Source organism: Ascaphus truei, chromosome 5, assembly GCF_040206685.1.
Source record: "Ascaphus truei isolate aAscTru1 chromosome 5, aAscTru1.hap1, whole genome shotgun sequence".
Lineage (NCBI taxonomy): Eukaryota > Metazoa > Chordata > Amphibia > Anura > Ascaphidae > Ascaphus > Ascaphus truei.
In genome coordinates, this window is record NC_134487.1 from 286,069,586 (window position 1) to 286,095,424 (window position 25,839).

General features: G+C 48.9%; 1 protein-coding gene across 2 annotated transcripts in view; it reads right to left on the reverse strand.

The window, feature by feature from the left end:
* The window catches only part of LOC142496089 (zinc finger CCCH-type antiviral protein 1-like), a 62,099-nt gene extending 50,186 nt beyond the window's left edge, over window positions 1–11,913 (reverse strand). For both annotated transcript variants that reach the window (XM_075602479.1, XM_075602478.1), the window contains exon 1: window positions 11,571–11,913. In XM_075602479.1, the coding sequence (XP_075458594.1) occupies window positions 11,571–11,857 (287 nt within the window). In that variant the 5' untranslated portion in view covers window positions 11,858–11,913. The remainder of the gene's footprint in view (window positions 1–11,570) is intronic.
* Between the last annotated feature and the right edge of the window lie 13,926 nt (window positions 11,914–25,839).

Sequence of the window (25,839 nt, forward strand, 5' to 3'; positions counted from 1 at the left end):
TGGAATTCAGTGGCACTCAGCTGGAATTCAGTGGCACTCAGCTGGAATTCAGTGGCACTCAGCTGGAATTCAGTGGCACTCAGCTGGAATTCAGTGGCACTCAGCTGGAATTCAGTGGCACTCAGCTGGAATGTTGTCATTAGCTTGTGACAGTGCAGATTGGGCACTATCACATGGAAAATCCCATTAAAAACAATGAGTTTATGAGGATGGAACAAATATCATATATAACAACTGAAACAAGGCTAAAATGTGAGCTTCTCTGGCGGCCATGGGTCAGAGTTTATGGGTAACAGAATAGTGTGAAAAGATTTGAGAGGGGAGATATCTGCCAAATTCGAAATAATGGGAACAACAGGAACTATTAAATATGGGTTTGACATGTTTTTAGATTGAATTTTAATTTGTTTTGTACGTATTTATGTTTTTATTATTTAGAATGTCAATTGTTTTGTAGTGTTGTGAAGATTGAAATAATGTGTGTGGCTCAGGCTATATGAAGACAGACTATCATCACCTCCATTTTGGCGCAGTAGCCATTTTGAGTGTTTGAATGCATGTATATTTGTGTATGATTTGGGAATGATTGATATCCTGCAGTGTATCGCTCCTAGCTGTAACTCGCCCTTGTATAATTCCTACGAGTCATGAAAGAAATTGAAATTACATTCGGAAGAGGTTTTTCCTGCCTTAGATATTTCTGCTGACCTTAGGTTCTGTTATCTGACAGATACAGTACACACAGAGGGCTAAACAGGGCTACTCCTTAAGTCAGAAGGTTTAGGGGCCCACATTATGGTGATATATAGGATAAGAATATTGCATGTGAAGCATATTTATGTATCAATAAGTATTTTTGTATGTCGTCATATTGTTTTTTATCTCTAAGCCAGCCCCCTTAAAGGGCGTATTACTCATTTTGAAATGTATAAAAATGTGAAACCAAGCAATATGTTTTCAGAGGTATGAGTTCATTTTTGAATTCTCTCTCACTTGTACCTTCATGCAGGTAAACTCACGTTGATACTTTGAACCCTTGACTCATTGATTTTATTTCTACGCTTTCACAGATGGCGCCCCTTGAATAGGGACCCAACACCTTGGGACCAGGAGACCCCAGACGGAGCAGCTGCCTACATTACTCAAACGTGCACACTTGGAATAAGGTATGGCTTTATACTTTTTAACAGAAAAAGCCATTAGATTAATTGTTTGAGTAATCTGTAGACAGTTTGTTCTTTATGGGCAACCTACCTGAGTGACGGGACACCCTGTATCACGTGAGTTTATCAATATTATACTGTTCAGGTATTGTTATTGTTGTTTTATATTATTGCCATAAACTCAGGTTAAACCGTGTGCCGCTAAACGGCAGGGCCAAGTGAGGGCCCGGAAGGTATAATAGCTATAAGGTGGAAAGTCTCAAAAACTTGGAAAGAGAAATTTTGTTAAGAAACAACAGGTGACTATTTTTGTTAATATCACAGGTCCTTAACTCTATATTCTACTTATATTATACCAAGTGGTGGGCACCATATTGGTACACGATCGACTGGCGCTGATCGGGGTAATACAGGAGAATTATGGGGAACCTTCATTCTCAGTCGCCGGCGAAGGGTACGTCCCTTGAAATTATGTGTGGACTTTATGGCAATAAAATGTTTTAAAAATGGATATTTAGTGGCGCAGAGTATATTAAATAAGAAGGAACGGGAAACATATCAGGCTCTGTTTTGAAAATAGCTGCAGCATTAGTGGACCCCCCTTTTTTCCTCATCCCCCTTCCCTCACCCTTTTTCACTGAAAGGTCACAGGACTTGCATGTCTGTGAGACATGGAAGTTAATTATTAACCTAGGAAGAAATGGCTTGAATTTAAGAATGTTAAAGTAGTTTTTAAGGAATGAATGCATTAATTCTGCATGGAAAAAGAAAAAGGGGACATCCTCTTTAAATGTTTGTTTGTTTTTGTCTTAGAAAGCTCATAGTAACTAGTTTGAGGGCATAATAATATACATGTCATGGAGTGAAGTGTTTGTGTGTCACTCTGATAGTTAATGTATGTATGTATGTCTTTATTCATATAGCGCCATTAGTGTACATAGCGCTTCACATTGTCACTTGTTGTACTAATCATAAAAATAACAAATAATACAAATAACAGATCATAATGGTTTTTAATGAAATAATAATAAGGGTTAAAATAAACCTATACCACAAAAAAACTAAAATGCAAAAAGCTACTTCCAATATGACAAAAATACACAGTGCAATACTTAAATTACCCTTTTACAAGAGATATATAAGTTTAACCCTTTTGTCAAAGTGTATTAAGCCTGCTGCCATTTACAAGGCATGACCGTAGCATTTAAAATAAACCTAGGCAGCATTGTATGTTAAAGTTTGTTAGTGTAATGTTTTAAAAGAAAATGTAAAATTTGGCAGTTGTAAAAAGATTTCTTTACACCATGAATCAAGTATGACTTTGTATTTTTTACTGTAGCACATTTTTGTTGTTCCTGGGCGTGGGAGATACTGTGTTACAATATTTAAATGATGTATTTATACAAATGCAAAGTTTTAAAAAGTAAATGTTTATTTTTTATTGTTGGAACAATAATATTAAACAAAAGAAAGAGTCTGATCTTATGGAGGTAGGAACCTTTATTGAGTTTTACCCTGGCCCACAGGATTAATAGAATGTTGAAGTTTTGTTAATTGCCCGTAGAAAGTAGAATGAGAGAGAGAGAGAGAGAGAGAGAGAGAGAGAGAGAGAGAGAGAGAGAGAGAGAGAGAGAGAGAGAGAGAGAGAGAGAGAGAGAGAGAGAGAGAGAGAGAGAGAGAGAGAGAGAGAGAGAGAGAGAGAGAGAGAGAGAGAGAAAGAGAGAAAGATAAGGCATTAGAAATAAATAGAAAATAAAACAATAATATTTTTGTTTTATAGGAAGGGTTGCAGAGATGGTTTTGTTTTTGTTTTTTAGTTATCCAAGCGGGCTGCCCCCCCCTCCTCCAGCTTAAAGAATGTACAAAGACCACATTCCAGACATGAAAAGTTAACTAGAAGCTGAGAAAGAAAAAAAAATGTTTAAAAGCAGCTTAGTTATAGTATGGGGAAAGAGAATGATATTGTAATTTATTTATTTTTGGACTGAGTTTGCAGGATCAAACAGGTCTGTTTTGGGGGTTTTTATCTTATTTTTTTGTAAAGTTCATTTTGCTCTGTATCAGAGAAGTGTGAAATTATGTTTATTTATTGTGCTTTCTGTTTTTGTATCCATTTTAGGATAAATACCTCATAGTTTATGGGCGTCTCCCAGCAACAGTACTGAGTACGTCTGGTCTGCTGCACCAGTACGGGTTAAATTATTTCCCAAAGCTGTCCTCCCCAGAATTGGCCAATACCCATTCAGCAGAAATGCTTTAGATGGCATAGTCCCTATTATGCAGGAATTATTATACGAATGGGTAATAATCCCCACATGCAGTATCCAAATTACTTCTATGCAGAAACCAGTAAACACATTTCAATTCTGTTTGTTCTAATTAGGAGATGTTTGGGATTTTTAAGATGGTGGTAAAAGCTTACAAGCACATGATATGTCAAGGGACAATCACCGATTGTTGTATTTTTTTGAGATACCATGAAAAATTAATCCTGAATAGGGGTGTATGAGAAGTTCCATTTTTTTAGCTCTAAGCTGCCTCAACTTGTGTAGCAGTCAGTGTATACTAGAATCCAGCGATTTTTAACTGCTTTGTTCAACGGCATATGGCAGAAGCCCAGAAAAATTTAGCTGGTTATACGCCAATAATTAAGCAGCTGAAGTTTGAAATTGTTTTATTAATAAATATTTAATATGTATTTCCATATTTGAATAGTGTCAAAAGTATACTCAGTACTTCAAAAAGCGTACGATATAAACAAGTAAGCATAAAGTCATATATGAAATAATTTTTCCTATAAAGTTAACTGCATGTCAAGCAGCACACGTTTGGTACTAGGTGGCGAGTAGATATATATATATATATATATATATATAATATATGTGTTAAGTTATGGTGAGTAAAAAAAGTGACAAAAACCCTCCACAGGAAAGCAAATATGCAAATACAACTGTATGCTCATCTGCATGTCTTAGGCAGGTCTGCAACCCCACCTTTCACCATTATCACCCAGCATACAGCACTTCCACTGCAGCAAGGGATTCTGAGAAATGACATGCAAATGAGCACGCAGTGCCACTTTTTGCTTCAAAAACCATTTTTAACATGGTTCCCTATAGGCTTAAGCTTGCTGCATGGTCACAACTTTGAGCACAGCCAGGGTTAAGGTGCATACCCAGAAAACCACCCCACAGACAGCTGTTTCGACCTTAATGGGTCTCATCAGTGTGGGGTTGATTAACTGGGTATGCAAAGAAGCTATGGGATAGGGTATACCATAATACTGAGTTAAGTTATGGTGAGTAAAAAAAGTGACAAAAACCCTCCACAGGAGGGTGACCATGCAGCAAGCTTAAGCCTATAGGGAACCATGTTAAAAATGGTTTTTGAAGCAAAAAGTGGCACTGCGTGCTCATTTGCATGTCATTTCCCAGAATCCCTTGCTGCAGTGGAAGTGCTGTATGCTGGGTGATAATGGTGAAAGGTGGGGTTGCAGACCTGCCTAAGACATGCAGATGAGCATACAGGTGTGTGTGTGTGTGTGTGTGTGTGTATGTATGTATATATATATATATATATATATATATATATATATAAATCTCAAGCTGCTGATGTTTTATATACCATCATCCTTTATGTCGTATATATTGTTCACATGGCATAGGATTTGCATATGAACAAAAGAGAGGATAATTTATATGATTTTCCATAACACACCTGTCTATATGCGGATGCCAAGACTTTGGTGAAAAACAAAAAAAATTGTGCTTGATATTGTGCAGATACTAAATTATAGTGGCTAAAAGCGCTCTCCTTGTGCTTTTATTAATGAAATGTTTAAGTCTCTCCAAACTTAGGTGCAGCCTATACAGTCTACCAAGGAGAATACAAAGCAGCATCATCGTAAGAAAAAAGTGCCGGCACCACCGTAAACAGCTAACAAAGACAAAGAATCATCAAACCAGTGTTTTTGACCAACAGTTAGTGTATCTAGGCACAATAATCCTAGAACATTTAACCACCAAGGAATTAAGACTTCAGGTAAGGCCCGGTCTTAAACGAAAAATTTGTTTTTTCAGGACTCAATATTATTTTTTATGCTTTAGAGTGTGTATTTAAGATGTATGCCCCGCTAGGCAAGATCAGCCTACGCCATCCAGATAATGATAAGGGATGATCAGTTTTGAAATATTTGTAATGTTTATTGTTTTGTGGTCACATAATTTTGCAGACAATCATACAATCTTGCACAATGCTACACAGGTTAATGGGTCACAAGGGAATATATATACAATGAATCCCTGCCATACTCTAGTGGCCCCCAATGACGCAAGAGAGAATTACATTTAACCCCTTGAGTAGGGATACCTTACGCCAATGCCGAATTTAAAAAATGAAATGTTAATTTGAATTTGTTTACAGGGAACGTTTCTAAACCTTTAAACCGAATTCCACTGGTAAATGAGGTTCCTGTAGGTGAATTTTACACTGGGAACAACAATCAATTTATGGGTCAGGTGCCTCCACCAACCAATGAAACTTGTGTAAAAATGTATTTATAGCCCTGAACTAAAAATGTATAGGGAGGATATGGCCTTAATTTTATCTATTAATTTACTTAACCAAGAACAGGTACAGATTAGATTAATGGCCCTACAGAATAGAATGGCTCTGGACTATATTTTAGCGTATGTGCCCTAGTTAAAGAGCAATGTTGTGTTTTTATTAGAGATCAAAGTGGTAAGATTGAGCATAAGCTAGAAAAGATTGCAGAGATACAGGAGAGATTAAGGAAAGGCGGAGATGAGAGGTGGGTTCTGTTAGGAGTTAGCAAATTGGTTGGTTTCCTAGGAGCGAAACTGATGAATGGATTTGTCTGTGTGTTTGCAGTTCTGATTGTTTTGTATGTCTGTGTCATGTGCGGTAAATCCATACTGCAAAGGTGTGTAACACCCTCTACCCAGGCCATGCCACTGATCACAGACGACACCACGGAAGATGTAATCTCAGAAGGAAAAGTCAGTCCCCCTCAATGGAATACAGATGAAGATGATGGCAGAAAGACCAACCTGGCTGATATGATAGCCAGCAGCTCTGTGAGTTTCCAGAACTATCAAAGTCATGCAAATTTGGACCCTCGAGGCCAGCACGACGTTTCTGGAGTTTTATCTGAAATTATCCTTAAAAGATTATGTTTTAAGAATAAAAAGAGAGGACTGTGAAGATTGAAATAATGTGTGTGGCTCAGGCTATATGAAGACAGACAATCACCGCCTCCATTTTGGCGCAGTAGCCATTTTGAGTGTTTGAATGTATGTATATTTGTGTATGATTTGGGAATGATTGATATCCTGCAGTGTATCGCTCCTAGCTGTAACTCGCCCTTGTATAATTCCTACGAGTCATGAAAGAAATTGAAATTACATTCGTAAGAGGTTTTTCCTGCCTTAGATATTTCTGCTGACCTTAGGTTCTGTTATCTGACAGATACAGTACACACAGAGGGCTAAACAGGGCTACTCCTTAAGTCAGAAGGTTAAGGGGCCCACATTATGGTGATATATAGGATAAGAATATTGCATGTGAAGCATATTTATGTATCAATAAGTATTTTTGTATAAGTCATCATATTGTTTTTTATCTCTAAGCCAGCCCCCTTAAAGGGCGTATTACTCATTTTGAAATGTATACAAAATGTGATACCAAGCAATATGTTTTCCAAGGTATGAGTTCATTTTTTAATTCTCTCTCACTTGTACCTTGGTGCAGATAAACTCAAGTTGATACTTTGAACCCTTGACTCATTGATTTTGTTTCTACGCTTTCACAGTGTATTATACTGTGTTGTATGATCACTGTTATAAAAATGTGGATTATAAATAAAGAATTAAAAAAAAAAAAAACACGCGAGTTTCTGGGTGCCGATCGGCACTATTGCAGCTCATTGAATAATCACCATAGTATGTATATTTCGATTTTTAGAGCGATGACCAGTTATGCAGTGCTGTACCTTTATCACAAACATTATAGTACAGTTACAATACAGGTAATATAATAATACAGATGGGATAAGGGCAGCAAGACAAACATGTAGCACTGGGAAAAAGGAGTTGCTGCCCAAAGAGCTTACAATCTAATCAATTGTGGCTCTGTGAATCAAGACCGTGAAACTCATGATAACTGTTATCGCATGATACCTTTGTTAAATAAAATAACTTTGTGCACACGGTTGGTACAATCGCAAAGAACAGCCAAAGAAAAGGTTTATGCCAGCTCAATGTCAGGATGACCAGCAAAAAAAAATATTAACCCCAGAGGCAGAGCGTTTGATATATCCCAGTACACAGTATGTGTGTCAAGTAAGTCCTCCTAAGCTGCGTCCCCGCTGGAGCGGAGCGTGCTGTGCCCTCGGCACTTGCCGCTATTACTTATTGCAGTCTTTATGTGGAAGTCCCCGCTCACGCGGCGCGCGCACCCAAGCTTGGCGCTTGAGCAGACAAAAAAATGACTTTGAAGCGCGCTCAATTTGCCGCGATGCCCCCCCCCCCCCCCTGCTTGCAAAATAGGCAGGACACCCGGCGCTCATGCTTAGAGTGTTTGTGACATCACCGCTCTCAAGCATGAGCGCGGTCAGCGCCAGCGGGGACGCAGCCTAAATCCTACTGACACGCCAACACCCACGGGGCAAAACAGCTGGAAAATACCTCGATATGTTGGGATTTATGCATCAATGCAAAAAAGTTGCACAGAAAAAAAATAAAGCATACTGTATACGGCTTTCAATAGGATTTTGTTCTTTGACACAGCTGGTGTAGATTTTGTTGCCCCAGAATCTCAACAATTTTGCTTTAAAGCAGCAATCCCCCAGAGGCTTAAACGAGTTAAACTCATACGGTGTACGTATCCTTCACCCCACGCATGTCCAGCGCTTTTATTTGTTTTTTTTTAGTGTTAAAAATCATGATTTTCTCTTGTTTCTGAGGTTACCATGGTATCTTTTAGCCTGCACTGGTTAACCTCCTGGACATGTCACATTTATAAATAAAATAAAGACACTGCTGGAAGTGTCCGTCTTCACAGGTTACTGCTTTAACCCTTCCAGTGTCCCTATTGGTTTACATAGTTTCATAGTTAATAACGACTTCATATGGTGCTTTTCTCCCAATGGGACGCAAAGCGCTTCACAGTTACAATACAGTGCGCAGTACATAGGAATTTGTACAGACGCCGTCTATGTATCTAAAAATTTAAAAAAACAGCTACTGTATGAGCTTACAATCTATGATGCTGGTGCCGGAGGCACAGGGAGATAAAGTGACTTGCTCAAGGTCACAAGGAGCCCTGGAATTGTCAGGCTCCCCTGCGTCAAACTCCGTGTCAGTGTTTACAGTCTGTCTTTACTCACTGAGCCGCTCCTTCGCCCCATACTAACATAGTATCATGGTAACATAGTGGATAAGGTTGAAAACAGTTCAACTGATGCTAAATTTAGAGTACAGATACTTACCTGTATCCTACATTTGTATTTCCAGTACCGATCCAGAGGAAGGCAAACAGAACCCCCCCCCCCCAGTGACATAATCCAATGATGTCTCATAAGGGGAAAAATCCTGACCCCTCCAGCACTGAAGAGGTTAGAATACAGGCAAACCCACATCTGTAAACAAGAACTGCAAGCGCTGCCCTTTGACCTGCTTTTAAAAGGGAATCTATGGGACACGTTGACAGCTGCAAAACTATGCAACACAAATATATCAAAACAATACATTCCCATTACAGCCCGCTGGGTTTTCTTCTTTGGGAAAATTGGTGGAAAAGTTTTGCAGCCCGGAGACTTTGATAAATAGAATTTCCCAAAGAACAATATCCCGGTACTTATTTTTTCTGTCAATAAATCTGGTGATACTTTATGTTTTGCATGTGAGGGACTGTCCCCTGTGTCATTCCCCGTGTACCTGTCCCTGTCCCATTCCCCGTGTACCTGTCCCTGTCCCATTCCCCGTGTCCCTGTCCCATTCCCCGTGTCCCTGTCCCATTCCCCGTGTCCCTGTCCCTGTCCCATTCCCCGTGTACCTGTCCCTGTCCCATTCCCCGTCTCCCTGTCCCTGTCCCATTCCCCGTCCCTGTCCCATTCCCCGTGTACCTGTCCCTGTCCCATTCCCCGTGTACCTGTCCCTGTCCCATTCCCCGTGTACCTGTCCCTGTCCCATTCCCCGTGTACGTGTCCCTGTCCCATTCCCCGTGTCCCTGGCCCTGTCCCATTCCCCGTGTCCCTGTCCCTGTCCCATTCCCCGTGTCCCTGTCCCTGTCCCATTCCCCGTGTCCCTGGCCCTGTCCCATTCCCCGTGTCCCTGTCCCTGTCCCATTCCCCGTGTCCCTGTCCCTGTCCCATTCCCCGTGTCCCTGTCCCATTCCCCGTGTCCCTGTCCCTGTCCCATTCCCCGTGTACCTGTCCCTGTCCCATTCCCCGTGTACCTGTCCCTGTCCCATTCCCCGTGTACATGTCCCTGTCCCATTCCCTGTGTACTTGTCCCATTCCCTGTGTACCTGTCCCTGTCCCATTCCCTGTGTACCTGTCCCTGTCCCATTCCCCGTGAACCATTCCCATTCTCTGTGAACCTGTCCGTCCCATTCCCCGTGTACCTGTCCCATTCCCCGTGTACCTGTCCCATTCCCCGTGTACCTGTCCCATTCCCCGTGTACCTGTCCCATTCCCCGTGTACCTGTCCCATTCCCCGTGTACCTGTCCCATTCCCCGTGTACCTGTCCCATTCCCCGTGTACCTGTCCCATTCCCCGTGTTCCTGTCCCATTCCCCGTGTTCCTGTCCCATTCCCCGTGTTCCTGTCCCATTCCCCGTGTTCCTGTCCCATTCCCCGTGTTCCTGTCCCATTCCCCGTGTTCCTGTCCCATTCCCCGTGTTCCTGTCCCATTCCCTGTGTACCTGTCCATGTCCCATTCCCATGCCCTGTGAACCTGCCCCATGCCCTGTGAACCTGCCCCATGCCCTGTGAACCTGCCCCATGCCCTGTGAACCTGCCCCATGCCCTGTGAACCTGCCCCATGCCCTGTGAACCTGCCCCATGCCCTGTGAACCTGCCCCATGCCCCGTGTACTTGTACCTGTCCCATGCCCCGTGTACTTGTACCTGCCCCATGCCCCGTGTACTTGTACCTGTCCCATTCCCCGTGTACTTGTACCTGTCCCATTCCCCGTGTACTTGTACCTGTCCCATTCCCCGTGTACTTGTACCTGTCCATTTCCCTGTGTTCCTGTCCCATTCCCCGTGTTCCTGTCCCATTCCCCGTGTTCCTGTCCCATGCCCCGTGTTCCTGTCCCATGCCCCGTGTACCTGTCCCATGCCCCGTGTACCTGTCCCATGCCCCGTGTACCTGTCCCATGCCCCGTGTACCTGTCCCATTCCCCGTGTACCTGTACTTGTCCCATTCCCCGTGTACTTGTACCTGTCCCATTCCCCGTGTACTTGTACCTGTCCCATTCCCCGTGTACTTGTACCTGTCCCATTCCCCGTGTACTTGTACCTGTCCCATTCCCCGTGTACTTGTACCTCTCCATTTCCCTGTGTTCCTGTCCCATTCCCTGTGTTCCTGTCCTATTCCCTGTGTTCCTGTCCCATGCCCCGTGTTCCTGTCCCATGCCCCGTGTTCCTGTCCCATGCCCCGTGTTCCTGTCCCATGCCCCGTGTTCCTGTCCCATGCCCCGTGTTCCTGTCCCATGCCCCGTGTTCCTGTCCCATGCCCCGTGTTCCTGTCCCATGCCCCGTGTTCCTGTCCCATGCCCCGTGTTCCTGTCCCATGCCCCGTGTTCCATGCCCCGTGTACCTGTCCCATGCCCCGTGTACCTGTCCCATGCTCCGTGTACCTGTCCCATTCCCCGTGTTCCTGTCCCATGCCCCGTGTCCCTGTCCCATGCCCCGTGTACCTGTCCCATGCCCTGTGTACCTGTCCCATGCCCCGTGTACCTGTCCCATTCCCCGTGTACCTGTCCCATTCCCCGTGTACCTGTCCCATTCCCCGTGTACCTGTCCCATTCCCCGTGTACCTGTCCCATTCCCCGTGTACCTGTCCCATTCCCCGTGTACCTGTCCCATTCCCCGTGTACCTGTCCCATTCCCCGTGTTCCTGTCCCATTCCCCGTGTACCTGTCCCATTCCCCATGTACCTGTCCCATTCCCCGTGTACCTGTCCCATTCCCTGTGTTCCTGTACCTCCCTATTGTCACTAATCTCCTGCTTCTCTTCTATCCTTCCTCCACGTTTGTTCCCTGGTGTCCACCACCAGTCACCTCCTGCCCTCCTCTTGCCCCCTGGTGTGACCTCCTGCACCCTCCCATCTTGCCCCCTGGTCCCACTCACCCCTGCCCCCTTTTGCCCCCGGGTCCCACTCACCGCCTGCCTGGCCAGCACTTCCCTTGCAGGAAGTACCGGCACAGATGCAGCCTCTCGCACTCCTCCTCCTCCTCCTGTCCCCGCAGGTACCCCTGGCAGGTCCTCACTGAGCTCCGGGCCAGCACCAGGTCCCCGGACAACGGGAAGCGGCGCGGCTCCTCCTGCAGGATCAGCTCTATCTGCGCCGGGGGCAGCTCCAGGTGCTGGTGCAGCTGGTCCCGGGGCAGCCGGCCCCCATTGGCGCACAGCACCTTGGTCAGGAAAGCGGACACGGTGGGGTCAGACATGGTTCTGATAACAGCCGGAGCCTCCTATCCCGGGTACTACCTCCTCACTCCTCCCTCCCCCGGGGAAGCCCCCTCCCACTCCGGAGAAGCCCCCTCCCACTCCGGAGAAGCCCCCTCCCACTCCGGAGAAACACCCTCCCACTCCGGAGAGTGAGAGAGAAACGAAACTGAAACAGCTAGGAACCAGCTGCACAAATAAACAGAAACAGAGAGAAATCCAGATAAATAAATACAGATACATACAAATAAATAAATACAGATACATACAAAGAAATAAATACAGATACATACAAAGAAATAAATACAGATACATACAAAGAAATAAATACAGATACATACAAAGAAATAAATACAGAGACACAGATACATACAAAGAAATAAATACAGATACATACAAAGAAATAAATACAGAGACATACAGATACATACAAAGAAATAAATACAGATACATACAAAGAAATAAATACAGATACATACAGAGAAATAATAGAGAAATACAGATACATAAATACAAATACATACAGAGACACAGGGAAATAAATACAGAGAAATACAGATACATAAATACAGATACATACAAAGAAATAAATACAGAGACATACAAATAAATAAACAGAGAAATAATAGAGAAATACAGATACATAAATACAGATACATACATTACATTTGGAGGCACTGCTGAGATTCTCAGACCTGGGGTGCCCGAATCAGTAGATAAAATTCCAAAACTCAAACACGACCATCATGGTTGTACTCTCCCAGCAAGAGGTCCTTGACTGGGCCTTAGAACGCCACGTATCCCTGCACCACGTGGTCGCAGTGGGAGGAGTCCCCTCCAGTATGTCTATAGTTGCCCTTCTCAATCATGCGAGAACCTCTCCGGGTCATGCCAGCGCCAGGATCCTGGATCGCAAATATGACCCCGCTGGTCGTTGGAGTGCAGTACTCCTGTATATTGAACAAGAGATATGTAGGGAAGATTCCCCTCAGGCTTTAAATCAGTCAGAGGCCCTATACTACAAGTCCCATTAACCTTAGTGACAGAAGCAGGGGAGCCAAAGTGGATACATTTGGTGCGCTCAGGGGACCACACCAGTTGGAGCCAGGACGGAGAAGGGGAAGGTAGGGTCTGAGTGTCAGACTAGGCCAGAGTACCCCCTTAGGTCCCAGATAGGTCCCACTCAAGTGAGCTTGTGGTTGCTTCAGGGAAGGCCCTAGATAGGGACGCTTCCCCATTTACTGAGTAGTGTCAGGACACAGAGGAAGACGCCGCGCGGTGATTGCGGCCTGCGGTCTGGGACCAGACCACTTCTACATACAGAGACTGTCAAAGGTGGGAACCTCCTACTGGAGCTCACCCCATGCAGTGGCGGATGCCTTCGGGGTATTATCCGACGTGTCATAATGCATTCCGCTGACCGCATTGTCCAACGTTGGAACGGATTACCCGTCACTCTTAACATTGGATTCGTAATCCAACGTTTTCAGCAGTGGTTAGGGTTGGGGTTATCAGCAGTGGTTAGGGTTGGGGTTATCAACAGACGTTAGGGTTGGGGTTATCAACAGATGTTAGGGTTGGGGATATCAGCAGAGTTTAGATTTAGGGTTATCAGCAGGGGTTAGGGTTGGGGTTATCATGCAGGGGTTAGGGTTATCAGCTAAATTTAGGGTTGGGGTTATCAGCAGAGTTTATATTTAGGGTTATCAGCAGAGTTTAGATTTAGGGTTATCAGCACTGGTTAGGGTTGGGGTTATCAACAGGGGTTAGGGTTGGGGTTATCAGCAGTGGTTAGGGTTGGGGTTATCAACAGGGGTTAGGGTTGGGGTTATCAACAGGGGTTAGGGTTGGGGTTATCAGCAGTGGTAAGGGTTGGGGTTATCAACAGGGGTTAGGGTTGGGGTTATCAGCAGTGGTTAGGGTTGGTGTTACAAAGGGAAAGGAGATGAGTAACACCACTCTACAGATAACAAAGTACAATTAATACAAATCCATGGAAGTATGTAACATGATTATTGCCTCTGTAATGGAAATGGGGTCCTTCCTATCTACTGGAAGACATAGTGTTAACGAACAAGAAAATCACATGACAGGAGTCACAGATCTTTAAAAAACAAAAACATATATTTGTCCCAATAGTTAACATATACCCCCTTCATATAATACAGTTTGACATGGAATTGTCATGGTGCATTCAGATATGACTGTACCTATGGATTTACAACCTTAATATGAGTGTCTATTGGCACCTAGAGGTCAGACATCTCTACACAGACTCTGTATTCAAAATGATTGCACTCGATTGTCGGTCCATGCAATCTACCTCTGCAATTACTACCACTCTTTGCAATGAAATATTGTATTTTATGTTATATTGGACTACTATCCACCAAACAGTCATTGAGTATGTATATCCCTGTACACTATTAGAAAAGTGTTGTAGTAACAACAACATAAAGAAAACAAATAATTTAAAATCATTTTTACCATGGTTTGTCACATCACTAGAATCACATTTTGAGAATCGGGTGATTTTATTTAACATTTGTTTTAATATTATGCTAAACAGGGGGGTTATCAAGGTTATCCTGCACCTAACTACACCGTGATCAGCCTCTGAGTGACAGCGGTTTGCACCATTATCAGTCGCCATAGCAGCGACAATGCTATTTAAAGCAGGGACCTGGATCCCTCCGCTTGCCCACCCCTGAAGAAGCTCCGTTAGGAGTGAAACGCGTAGGACATAGTGACCTGTTGACGTCACTCCAGGAAATGTTGGCGGGGAGCAAGTTTGTTTGAGCACTGAGGGCTGAACTCGGTGGATCAGCTACTATTCCCTTAATACCATATTATTAGTATTAGACTACTATAGTCAGTTAGACCAGGGGTGCTCAACTCCAGTCCTAAAGCTCCCCCCCCCCCCCAACAGGTCAGGTTTTCAGGATATCCCAGCTTCAGCACAGGTGGCTAAATCAGAGGCTCAGTCGAAGCAGGGACGGATTGACCCACCTGTGCTGAAGCAGAGATATCCTGAAAACCTGACCTGTTTGGGGGGGCTTGAGAACTGGAGTTGAGCACCCCTGAGTTAGACCACAATAGTCAATAGGCAGCATGTTAAGCTGCGTTTTTTAGGTTCTGGCAGGTTACACTCATACCATTGGTTTAATAACGTGAGTCTAGCTCCTATTATAACTGCAGGTCGCAAGGATTTGTGAGTGCTATGAGGGGTAACTGTAGATATGCTGGGTCGCACTTCCATCCAAGGCTGCGCTTATAGTGCCGGCGACGCGACCGATGACGTCACCCATCGCCGTCGCCATTGCGATAGTTGTATTTGAAGTTTAGGCGACGTCGCTGGCTACAAGGCCAGTGACGTCAGAAAGGGGGAGGGCAGAGGGACGAAGAAGCTCTCCGATTGGCCACAGTGACTACCAGATTTTTGGTAGCGCTGTCACTTGGTTGCGCCGTCGCATGCACTATAAGCGCCGATGATGGCGACAATGCATTTGTTTTTGATGCGACGTCGCTGTCACCGGCACTATAAGCGTAGCTTTAGGCTAAGGCCCCGGTATCTCCGCTGCAACGCGCGCCCGCGAGATTGGCGGCGCGTGCAGCCGATTACCTGGTCTCCAGCTCACTGCAGGAAGAGAGACCGGGGGGGGGGGGCGTGGCGGGGGAGTGACGGGGGCGCGGCCATGACGTCACCTGGCAGGTTCGCCCTCATTGGCTGAACCGCCGGGGGCGTGCCTAATCGCTCGACGCGAGTCCTGCTCTCAATTCTATTGAGAGCAGGAGCAGCTCTCGCCCCAGCGCTGCGGCCCCCCCTCGCAGCGGGCCCGGCGCCATTGAGGGGAGGGCTCTCGTCCCTGCAGCGTCCGCCACAGCGGACGCTGTAGTAGGCAGCGGGGACAAGCCCTTAGTGACAAATCAATCACTGCCTCAGCCAGCTATATATACTCACTAGCGACTCAGCAGCATGCTAGAGCTGGATTCCATTTATAGCCACAGATATTGCATACATAGGGGGGGTGTGAATGCTGAATATCTGCAGATTTATTATCTGTATACTGTATACCATTTAGGTAAACCAATCAGTTATTAGTCACATGCTGTGATTTCACTGATATATTATTTTTTTTATCATTATTACTTTATCCATACAGCTGTAGGGTTTATCTATTGATCTAGCAGCCTGTTAGAGCTGTATCTTAATATCAATTACTTAGAGCTAATTAATCAGCATCAATTGCCCACAGCCACATTCATCTGCCTTCTTTACTATATGTTTCATAACCATAGTTGTCTATTGCAGGAGTGCGCAAAGTGGGGGGCGCTAGATTTTGGGGGGGGGGGGGCAGCTTTTACAGAGGCCCCGCGCTTCCCGGAATGCATTTAAAATAAATGCCGGGGATCGCGTGAGGCCTCTGTAACTTCTTAACTTACCTTGGTTCCAACGACGCGTCTCAATGGCAACTGGCGTCAAATGCAACATGACGCCACATGACCCAGCGACATCGGGTCTGTGCAGGGGGGGGGGGGGGCGCATGAAGGTAAGTTTGCGCACCCCTGGTCTATTGAATGAAACTAAGGCCTGGCACATAGTGCTATGACCCGGGCTGAGGCACGCTGAGGCTCAGGGAAAGCGGTGCTTTCCCTGGCCTTACACAGTGCGCCGTCAGGGGCGGGCCAGTGATGTCACGGAGCTGGTTCGCCCTCATTGGGCGAACCGCTCACGTGACCGGCCCTGCGCACCGACAAGCAGGAAAATCTCAAGACTCGGTGAGACACACGCTTCCGCAAGCGTGCGGAAGCGTGTGCGAGCCCCTGCTAAAGCCGCTCTCATTGCGGCTGCAGGGGCTCAGTGCCGAGCAGCAGCGCGTCTCAGCATGGGTCAGCGCATAAGCGCTGACCATGCCCGAGGCCTAAAGCTGCTTCCAGACATGAGTCTAATATGTAACTAATGTAACCAAACAGAGACTTTGCTACAGATCCGAGAAGTGACCATATACATTTGGATACATTTGGTGCGCTCAGGGGACCAATGTCACGGTGAGATTATGGCAGGCTGTATAAGGTCACATAAATATATATAACAGATGATATATATTTATCACTGGGTCTGAACTGAAACGAGTCTTAGATATAATAAAGTAAATTTATTCCTTTGGATAGGTGAACACACGAATAATACAGTAACAAACAAGAAGTACACTTACTTTGGGGTTGGGGAATGAGAAGTATATAGCATAGCAATTCTCTCGCAATCAGGTAGCCATCAGATGATAAATTGAAGACCAAAGATACAGGGTGAACATCAGTTTATAAACCTTTTGTGCCCTATCCTTAACCTTGCGTACCGTGGATTGGTTTTCAATTAACTCCAGCCAGTGGTTAACGTGGGAACACTTTTTGACCCATGCCCCCCGGCCAGTTGGGATATGCGCAGTAGAGCTCGGGGGTCCCATTTCTATAATCCCTCCTCTATCTCAGGAATGCCAGCTAGTCTATCAAATGGAGTACAGGGCAGGAAATCCTTTGTTGTGAGGTGTGAAATGGAACACTTGAAGACTACTCTGGTTTGAGGAGTCTCCACCCTCATGCATACAGTGGAGGTGACAAAATCTTTGAAACATACTCAGGTCCTAGACATGGGGTCGCCTTTCTGGCCATATGCTACTCTGGTATGCAAAGGAATTTCCTCTGAGTTTTACCCATATCTGGGAATACAGTATGTTGGATAAAACATGAACATTTTAAAATATCCGGTTCCTTTGGGTCCAGCAGGTCCAAACTTCCCAGTTCTCAATGCCGGAACTGGGACAACCTATGGTCCAATTTGCGACCTGCTACGACCTGGGAAACCGGAGATACACAAATACACTTAAAACCGTTTTACATTTTAATACAAAAGTCTCCGCTAAAAGAAATCACGATTTTTCACTAAATCCCCATTGAAAACAACGGGTTCCGCCGAAATAGACTTTCAATGGCAAACCACCGCCATTGGCGGCTATGGGAATCGCCGCCATAGACTTTCAACGGGGCGATGCCGCCGTTGAAGTCAATGGGAGTTTTCCGCCGTAGCCGGTCAATGGGGTTTGGCCGCCATTGAAGTCTATGGGAGAAATCCCGAACTTTCAAGGGGGTCCATACTCCGTCGGGTTGGTCTCAGAGGGTCAAGGATGGTTCTGCAGCGATGCCGGAGCAGTGGCTACAGATACCCCAAACCCTGACTCTCTGGACCCTCCGGAACCGGAGCTATGGAATACCAAACTTCAGCTTTTCACACTTAGCCGTTTTCCTGAGCCGGTTCGGCCGCCGCCATTGGAACCTATGGCGCGGCCCGCTCTTATGGGTTCGACCCTTATCAGGTGTCCAGGATACGGGGACCCGGTTGTGGTTGAGTGGGGGGAAGTCTAGGAACTAGGAACAGAAAGAATTTTATTCCTAGGGGCCCTAGAACTGTTTATTCCCACGCCACTTGTCGTTGAACTTGACTTGTAAGTGATCAAAGCTCTTCTATTGAAATTGTATCCGCTTTGCGGTTAAGCGGTTTGGACGGCAGCCAACTTGTTCGTGGAAAGCTCTCTCGAGGGTTTCTCCATTGAAGTCAATGAGCCCATTGACTTTCAATGGGAAACCGCCGCTCTCCCTCTCGGACGCCATCTGCTGGTCTTCTCAGGAACCAGACTCCCCAGCAAGATTCACCATTAAGAAGCATTGAGCCCTAATGGCGGCCTATGGGAACCTGCAAAATGGTGCCTGAAAAGGCGGGAAAATTACACAAAGGGCTATAATCACTATACCACTATTAACCCTTGTGCTCCCGGATCCCAGTGTGTGTGCTGCAGACCAGATGTTACAATAAAACAGGAAAAAACAGGGGAATACACATGTACATGTCATTACAGGGGTTAAATCACCGTTCTGGGTCTTAGCCCAGTTAACCCTTTGACTCCCGGGGGAGGTCAGGGGATGGCCAAATGGGGTGTAACCCCTTTAATCTCGGGCCACCCCCTTTCTCCCTCTACAACCACACCAGTTGGAGCCAGGACGGAGAAGGGGAAGGTAGGGTCTGAGTGTCAGTGGCACTCAGACTAGGCCAGAGTACCCCCTTAGGTCCCAGATAGGTCCCACTCAAGTGAGCTTGTGGTTGCTTCAGGGAAGGCCCTAGATAGGGACGCTTCCCCATTTACTGAGTAGTGTCAGGACACAGAGGAAGACGCCGCGCGGTGATTGCGGCCTGCGGTCTGGGACCAGACCACTTCTACATACAGAGACTATCAAAGGTGGGGCCTTCCTACTGGAGCTCACCCCATGCAGTGGCGGATGCCTTCGGGGTATTATCCGACGTGTCATTATGCATTCCGCCGACCGCATTGTCCAACGTTGGAACGGATTACCCGTCACTCTCCGCAGATTAACATTGGATTCGTAATCCAACGTTTTCAGCAGTGGTTAGGGTTGGGGTTATCAGCAAGGGTTAGGGTTGGGGTTATCAGACAAGCTCACGTGACCGGCCCGGCGCACCGACAAGCAGGAAAATCTCAAGACTTGGTGAGACACACGCTTCCGCAAGCGCGCGCAAGCCCCTGCTAAAGCCGCTCTCATTGCGGCTGCAGGGGCTCAGTGCCGAGCAGCAGCGCGTCTCAGCATGGGTCAGCGCATAAGCGCTTGCCAGTCCAGTCTAATATGTAACTAATGTAACCAAACAGAGACTTTGCTACAGATCCGAGAAGTGACCATAGGCTTACAGCTATTGCTGTTGTCTTCATACAATGACACATTAACACATCTACCAGAGACATTGTGTCAACCCAATGGTTATACATTTCTGTCTCTCAGAGAAATGGAAGCAATAATTGTTTCTCTCAACATTCATTGTACTTCCCAGTCACACACTCCTATGTTTTAATTATAATTTAATTTGTACAGATGTGGCCTGTCTGTTTTCCCGCCACACCTTGCGGTTTCCTGAGCCGAGCCTGCGCCTTTTGCGATATTTCGACCACAATTTCCGCGAGTTATCCGCGGTATAACCTGGGTTAACAGTGGGCACAATGCAGGCAGACACTGAAAATTGGCGTCGTCCGCAATACCGTCCGGAAACCCAAGTTGACGACCAAGAGTTTTTTGTGTCTTTAAAATCTAATTCCCTAGACCTCACAGAACCGCTTTCTTTTAAAGGCTTCCCCCATGAGCCCCCCAGCCCCCCCTAGTATTTTATATGTACAGTACTGATGACATACAGTATATATTACAGTATGTGTGTGTATAACTGTACTGTCCCATCACCATACAGTATATATGTTTAAAAATGCAAGGATTAGAACACATTTCACCCCATACATTGGGGGGGGGGTTATTGTTGTAAAACCCTTTGTAAACGTGAGACTTATTGGATCTACCAGCTTGGCACTATGGCACCTGGAGATTTCAATGAGTCTCTCGATACCAGCACTATCGTCTAGGTGTTCTTCTCCTTCCTTTGAGAGATGGGGGGATACACTGTGATCTCTGACCCTGTCTACCTCTGGCTCTTTGGGCTTTCTGTGCTCGTTGTTCTCTCTAAGACCCGTGGGTCTGGTATTATAACTAATACTGGTGTGTGTATTGGTGTGGACGTTAGTGGTTTAGTGCCTATTGTTTTTTATTTGGCTCTTTGACATGTGAGATATTGAGTCTAGCTATCTATCTATATATTTCTCAAAACGTATGTCTGTCCCAAAGGCCAATCTGATAAGGCCAATCTGATTGGTCAGTTGGTCTGTCACTAACCCTCTGGCCAATCAGATTGGTCCGTGGACCAGCCCCGACACGCACGCCTCATTGGTTACACTCACCCGTTGGTACTAATGCTGCCCGCTCCTTGGTGCCGCCACCACCTCCTCTCCCCACATCCCCCAGCAAACCCCAGCCTCTGCACCGCTACCCACGGCCAGCGGCGCCACAGCCTCACCTCTCCCCACATCCCCCCCCCCACAGCAAACCCCAGCCTCTGAACCATGGGGCCAGCGGTGCACGCTCCTCGGCGCCACAGCCTCACCTCAAACGCCCCCCTCCTCCACCTCCACCTCACCTCTCACCGCCTACCGCCGAGTAACCGACGCCGCCGCCTCTCACACGTGGTGGCCGCCGCCTCTCACACGTGGTGGCCGCCGCCTCACATACAGTACTACCGCCGGGAGCACCAACAGCCAGGTACCTTATCCCCCCCCCCTCCGCGGCCGGGCCGGGAAGCCGGGTGGCGCCAGCAGCTATCACCACCCCACACCCCCCCCCCCCACGGCCGAGGTGGCGCCAGCAGGTATCGACCCCCCACCCGGACCAGCGGCCAGGCCGGGAAGCCGGGAACGTGAGCAGGTATCAACAACCACCCTCCACCCCCCCCCTTCGTGACAGGGCAGAGGAAAAAGCAGAGGGGGGGGAGCAGAGGAAAAAGCAGAGGGGGGGGGAGCAGAGGAAAAAGCAGATGGGGGTGCACACAACAACAAACACAAACTGACTGACACACGAACTGCCTGTCTGAAACACACACACACTGACTGACGCACACACACTGACTGGCGCGCACACACACACTGACGCGCACACACAGACTGGCGCGCGCACACACACCCACTGACTGACACGCACACCCACTGACTGACACACACACACACACTGACTGACGCACACACACACACACTGACTGACACACACACACACACACACTGACTGACGCGCACACACACTGACTGACGCGCACACACACTGACTGACGCGCACACACACTGACTGACGCGCGCACACACTGACTGACGCGCACACACACCCACTGACTGGCGCACGCTCACACACCCACTGACTGGCGCACGCACACACACCCACTGACTGGCGCACACACACACCCACTCACTGGCGCACGCACACACACACACACCCACTGACTGGCGCACGCACACACACACACACCCACTGACTGGCGCACGCGCACACACACACCCACTGACTGGCGCACACGCGCAGACACACACCCACTGACTGGTGCACGCACACACACACACACACTGACTGACGCACGCACACACACACACACCCACTGACTGGCGCACGCACACACACACCCACTGACTGACTGGCGCATGCACACATACACACCCACTGACTGGCGCACGCACACACACACACACACACACACTGACTGACGCGCGCACACACACACACCCACTGACTGGCGCACACACACACACACCCCCACTGATTGGCGCGCGGACACACACACACCCACTGACTGGTGCACGCACGCACACACACACACACACCCACTGACTGGCGCACGCGCACACACACACCCACTGACTGGCGCACACACACACACCCACTGACTGGCGCACGCACACACACACACCCACTGACTGACGCACACGCACACCCACACCCACTGACTGGCGCACGCACACACACACCCACTGACTGACGCACATGCACACACACACCCACTGACTGACGCACACACACACACCCACTGCCTGACGCGCACACACACACACCCACTGACTGGCACACGCACACACACACCCACTGACTGGCGCACGCTCACACACACACACACTGACTGGCGCACGCTCACACACCCACTGACTGGCGCATGCACACACACACACCCACTGACTGGCGCACGCACACACACCCACTGACTGGCGCACGCACACACACACACCCACTGACTGGCGCACGCACACACACACACCCACTGACTGGCACACGCACACACACACACACCCACTGACTGACTGGCGCACTCACACACACAAACACCCACTGACTGGCGCACGCACACACACTCCCACTGACTGGCACACGCACACACACACACCCACTGACTGACGCGCGCACACACACACACCCACTGACTGGCGCACGCACACACACACACCCTCTGACTGGCGCGCGCACACACACACACCCACTGACTGGTGCACGCACACACACACACACAGACTGGCGCACGCGCACACACACACCCACTGACTGGCGCATGCGCACACACACACACCCACTGACTGGCGCACGCACACACACACACACACCAACTGACTGACGCACGCGCACACACACACCCACTGACTGGCGCACGCACACACACACCCACTGACTGACGCACGCACACACACACACACACCCACTGACTGGCGCACGCACACACACACCCACTGACTGACGCACGCACACACACACACACCCACTGACTGGCGCACGCGCACACACACACCCCCTGACAGACGCACGCGCACACACACACACACACTGACTGGCGCACGCACACACACACCCCACTGACTGGCGCACGCTCACACACACACCCACTGACTGGCACACACACACACCCACTGACTGGCGCATGCGCACACACACACCCACCACCTGATGCGCACACACACACCCACTGACTGGCGCACGTGCACACACACACACCCACTGACTGGCGCATGCACACACACACACCCACTGACTGGCGCACGCGCACACACACACACACCCACTGACTGTCACACGCGCACACACCCACTGACTGGCGCACGCACACACACACACCCACTGACTGTCGCACGCGCGCACACACCCACTGACTGTCGCACGCGCGCACACACACACCCACTGACTGTCGCACGTGCACACACAAACCCACTGACTGGCGCACGCGCACACACACACACCCACTGACTGGCGCACGTGCACACACACACCCACTGACTGGCGCACGCGCACACACACCCACTGACTGGCGCACGCACACACACACACCCACTGACTGGCGCACGCACACACACACACCCACTGACTGGCGCACGCACACACACACACCCACTGACTGGCGCGCACACACACACACCCACTGACTGACGCGCACACACACAATGCCTGACGCGCACACACACCCACTGACTGGCGCACGCACACACACACGCCCACTGACTGGCGCGCACACACACCCACTGCCTGACGCGCGCACACACCCACCCACTAACTGACGCATGCCCACACACACCCACTGACTGGCGCACGCACACACACACACCCACTGACTGACGCACACACACACACACACACCCACTGACTGGCGCACGCACCACACACACCCACTGACTGGCGCACCCACACACACACACACACTGACTGGCGCGCACACACACACCCACTGACTGACGCGCGCACACACACAAACCCACTGACTGGCGCACGCGCACACACCCACCCACTGACTGGCGCTCACACACACACACCCACTGACTGGCGCACACACACCAACTGACTGACACGCGCACACACACACACACCCACTGACTGACGCGCGCACACACACACCCACTGACTGGCGCACGCACACACACACACACCCACTGACTGCCGCACGCACACACACACACCCACTGACTGGCGCACGCACACACACACACCCACTGACTGGCGCATGCACACACACACACACACACACTGACTGACGCACACACACACACACACTGACTGGTGCACACCCACACACTCACCCACTGACTGGCGCACACACACACACACACACACCAACTAACTGACACACGCACACACACACACACACCCACTGACTTGCGCGCGCACACACACACCCACTGACTGACGCGCGCACACACACACCCACTGACTGACGCGCACACACACACCCACTGCCTGCCGCGCACACACACACCCACTGACTGCCGCACGCACACACACACACCCACTGACTGACGCACGCGCACACACACACCCACTGACTGGCGCACGCACACACACACACACACACACACTGACTGGCGCATGCACACACACACACACTGACTGGCGCACACACACACACCCACTGACTGGCGCACACACACACACCAACTGACTGACACGCGCACACAACCACACACACACACACACACACACACACACACACACACACACACACACACACACACACACACACACACACTGACTGCCGCACGCACACACACACCCACTGACTGACGCACGCACACACACACACACACACACACACACTGACTGGCGCACGCACACACACACACCCACTGACTGGCGCACGCACACACACACACACACACACACTGACTGACGCACACACACACACCCACTGACTGGCGCACACACACACTCACCCACTGACTGGCGCACACACACACACACACACCAACTAACTGACACGCGCACACACACACACACCCACTGACTGGCGCGCGCACACACACACCCACTGACTGACGCGCACACACACACCCACTGCCTGACGTGCACACACACACACACACACACACACCCACTGACTGGCGCACGCGCACACACACACACACATTGACTGGCGCATGCACACACACACACACACTGACTGGCGCACGCGCACACCCACACCCACTGACTGGCGCACACACACACACACACACACCCACTGACTGGCGCACGCACACACACACACCCACTGACAGCCGCACGCGCACACACACACACACACACCCACTGCCTGACACACACACACACACACACTACCTGACGCGCACACACACACCCACTGCCTGACGCGCACAAACACACACCCACTGACTGGCGCGCACACACAAACCCACTGCCTGACACACACACACACACCCACTGCCTGACGCGCACACACACACCCACTGCCTGACGCGCACAAACACACACCCACTGACTGGCGCGCACACACAAACCTACTGCCTGACGCGCACACACACCCACTGACTGGCGCGCACACACACACCCACTGACTGGCGCACGCGCACACACACACACACACCCACTGACTAGCGCGCACACACACCCACTGACTGGCGCACACACACACACCCACTGACTGGCGCACGCACACACACGCACCCACTGACTGGTGCGCATACACATACCCACTGACTGGCGCACACACACACACCCACTGACTGGCGCACGCGCACACACACCCACTGACTGGCGC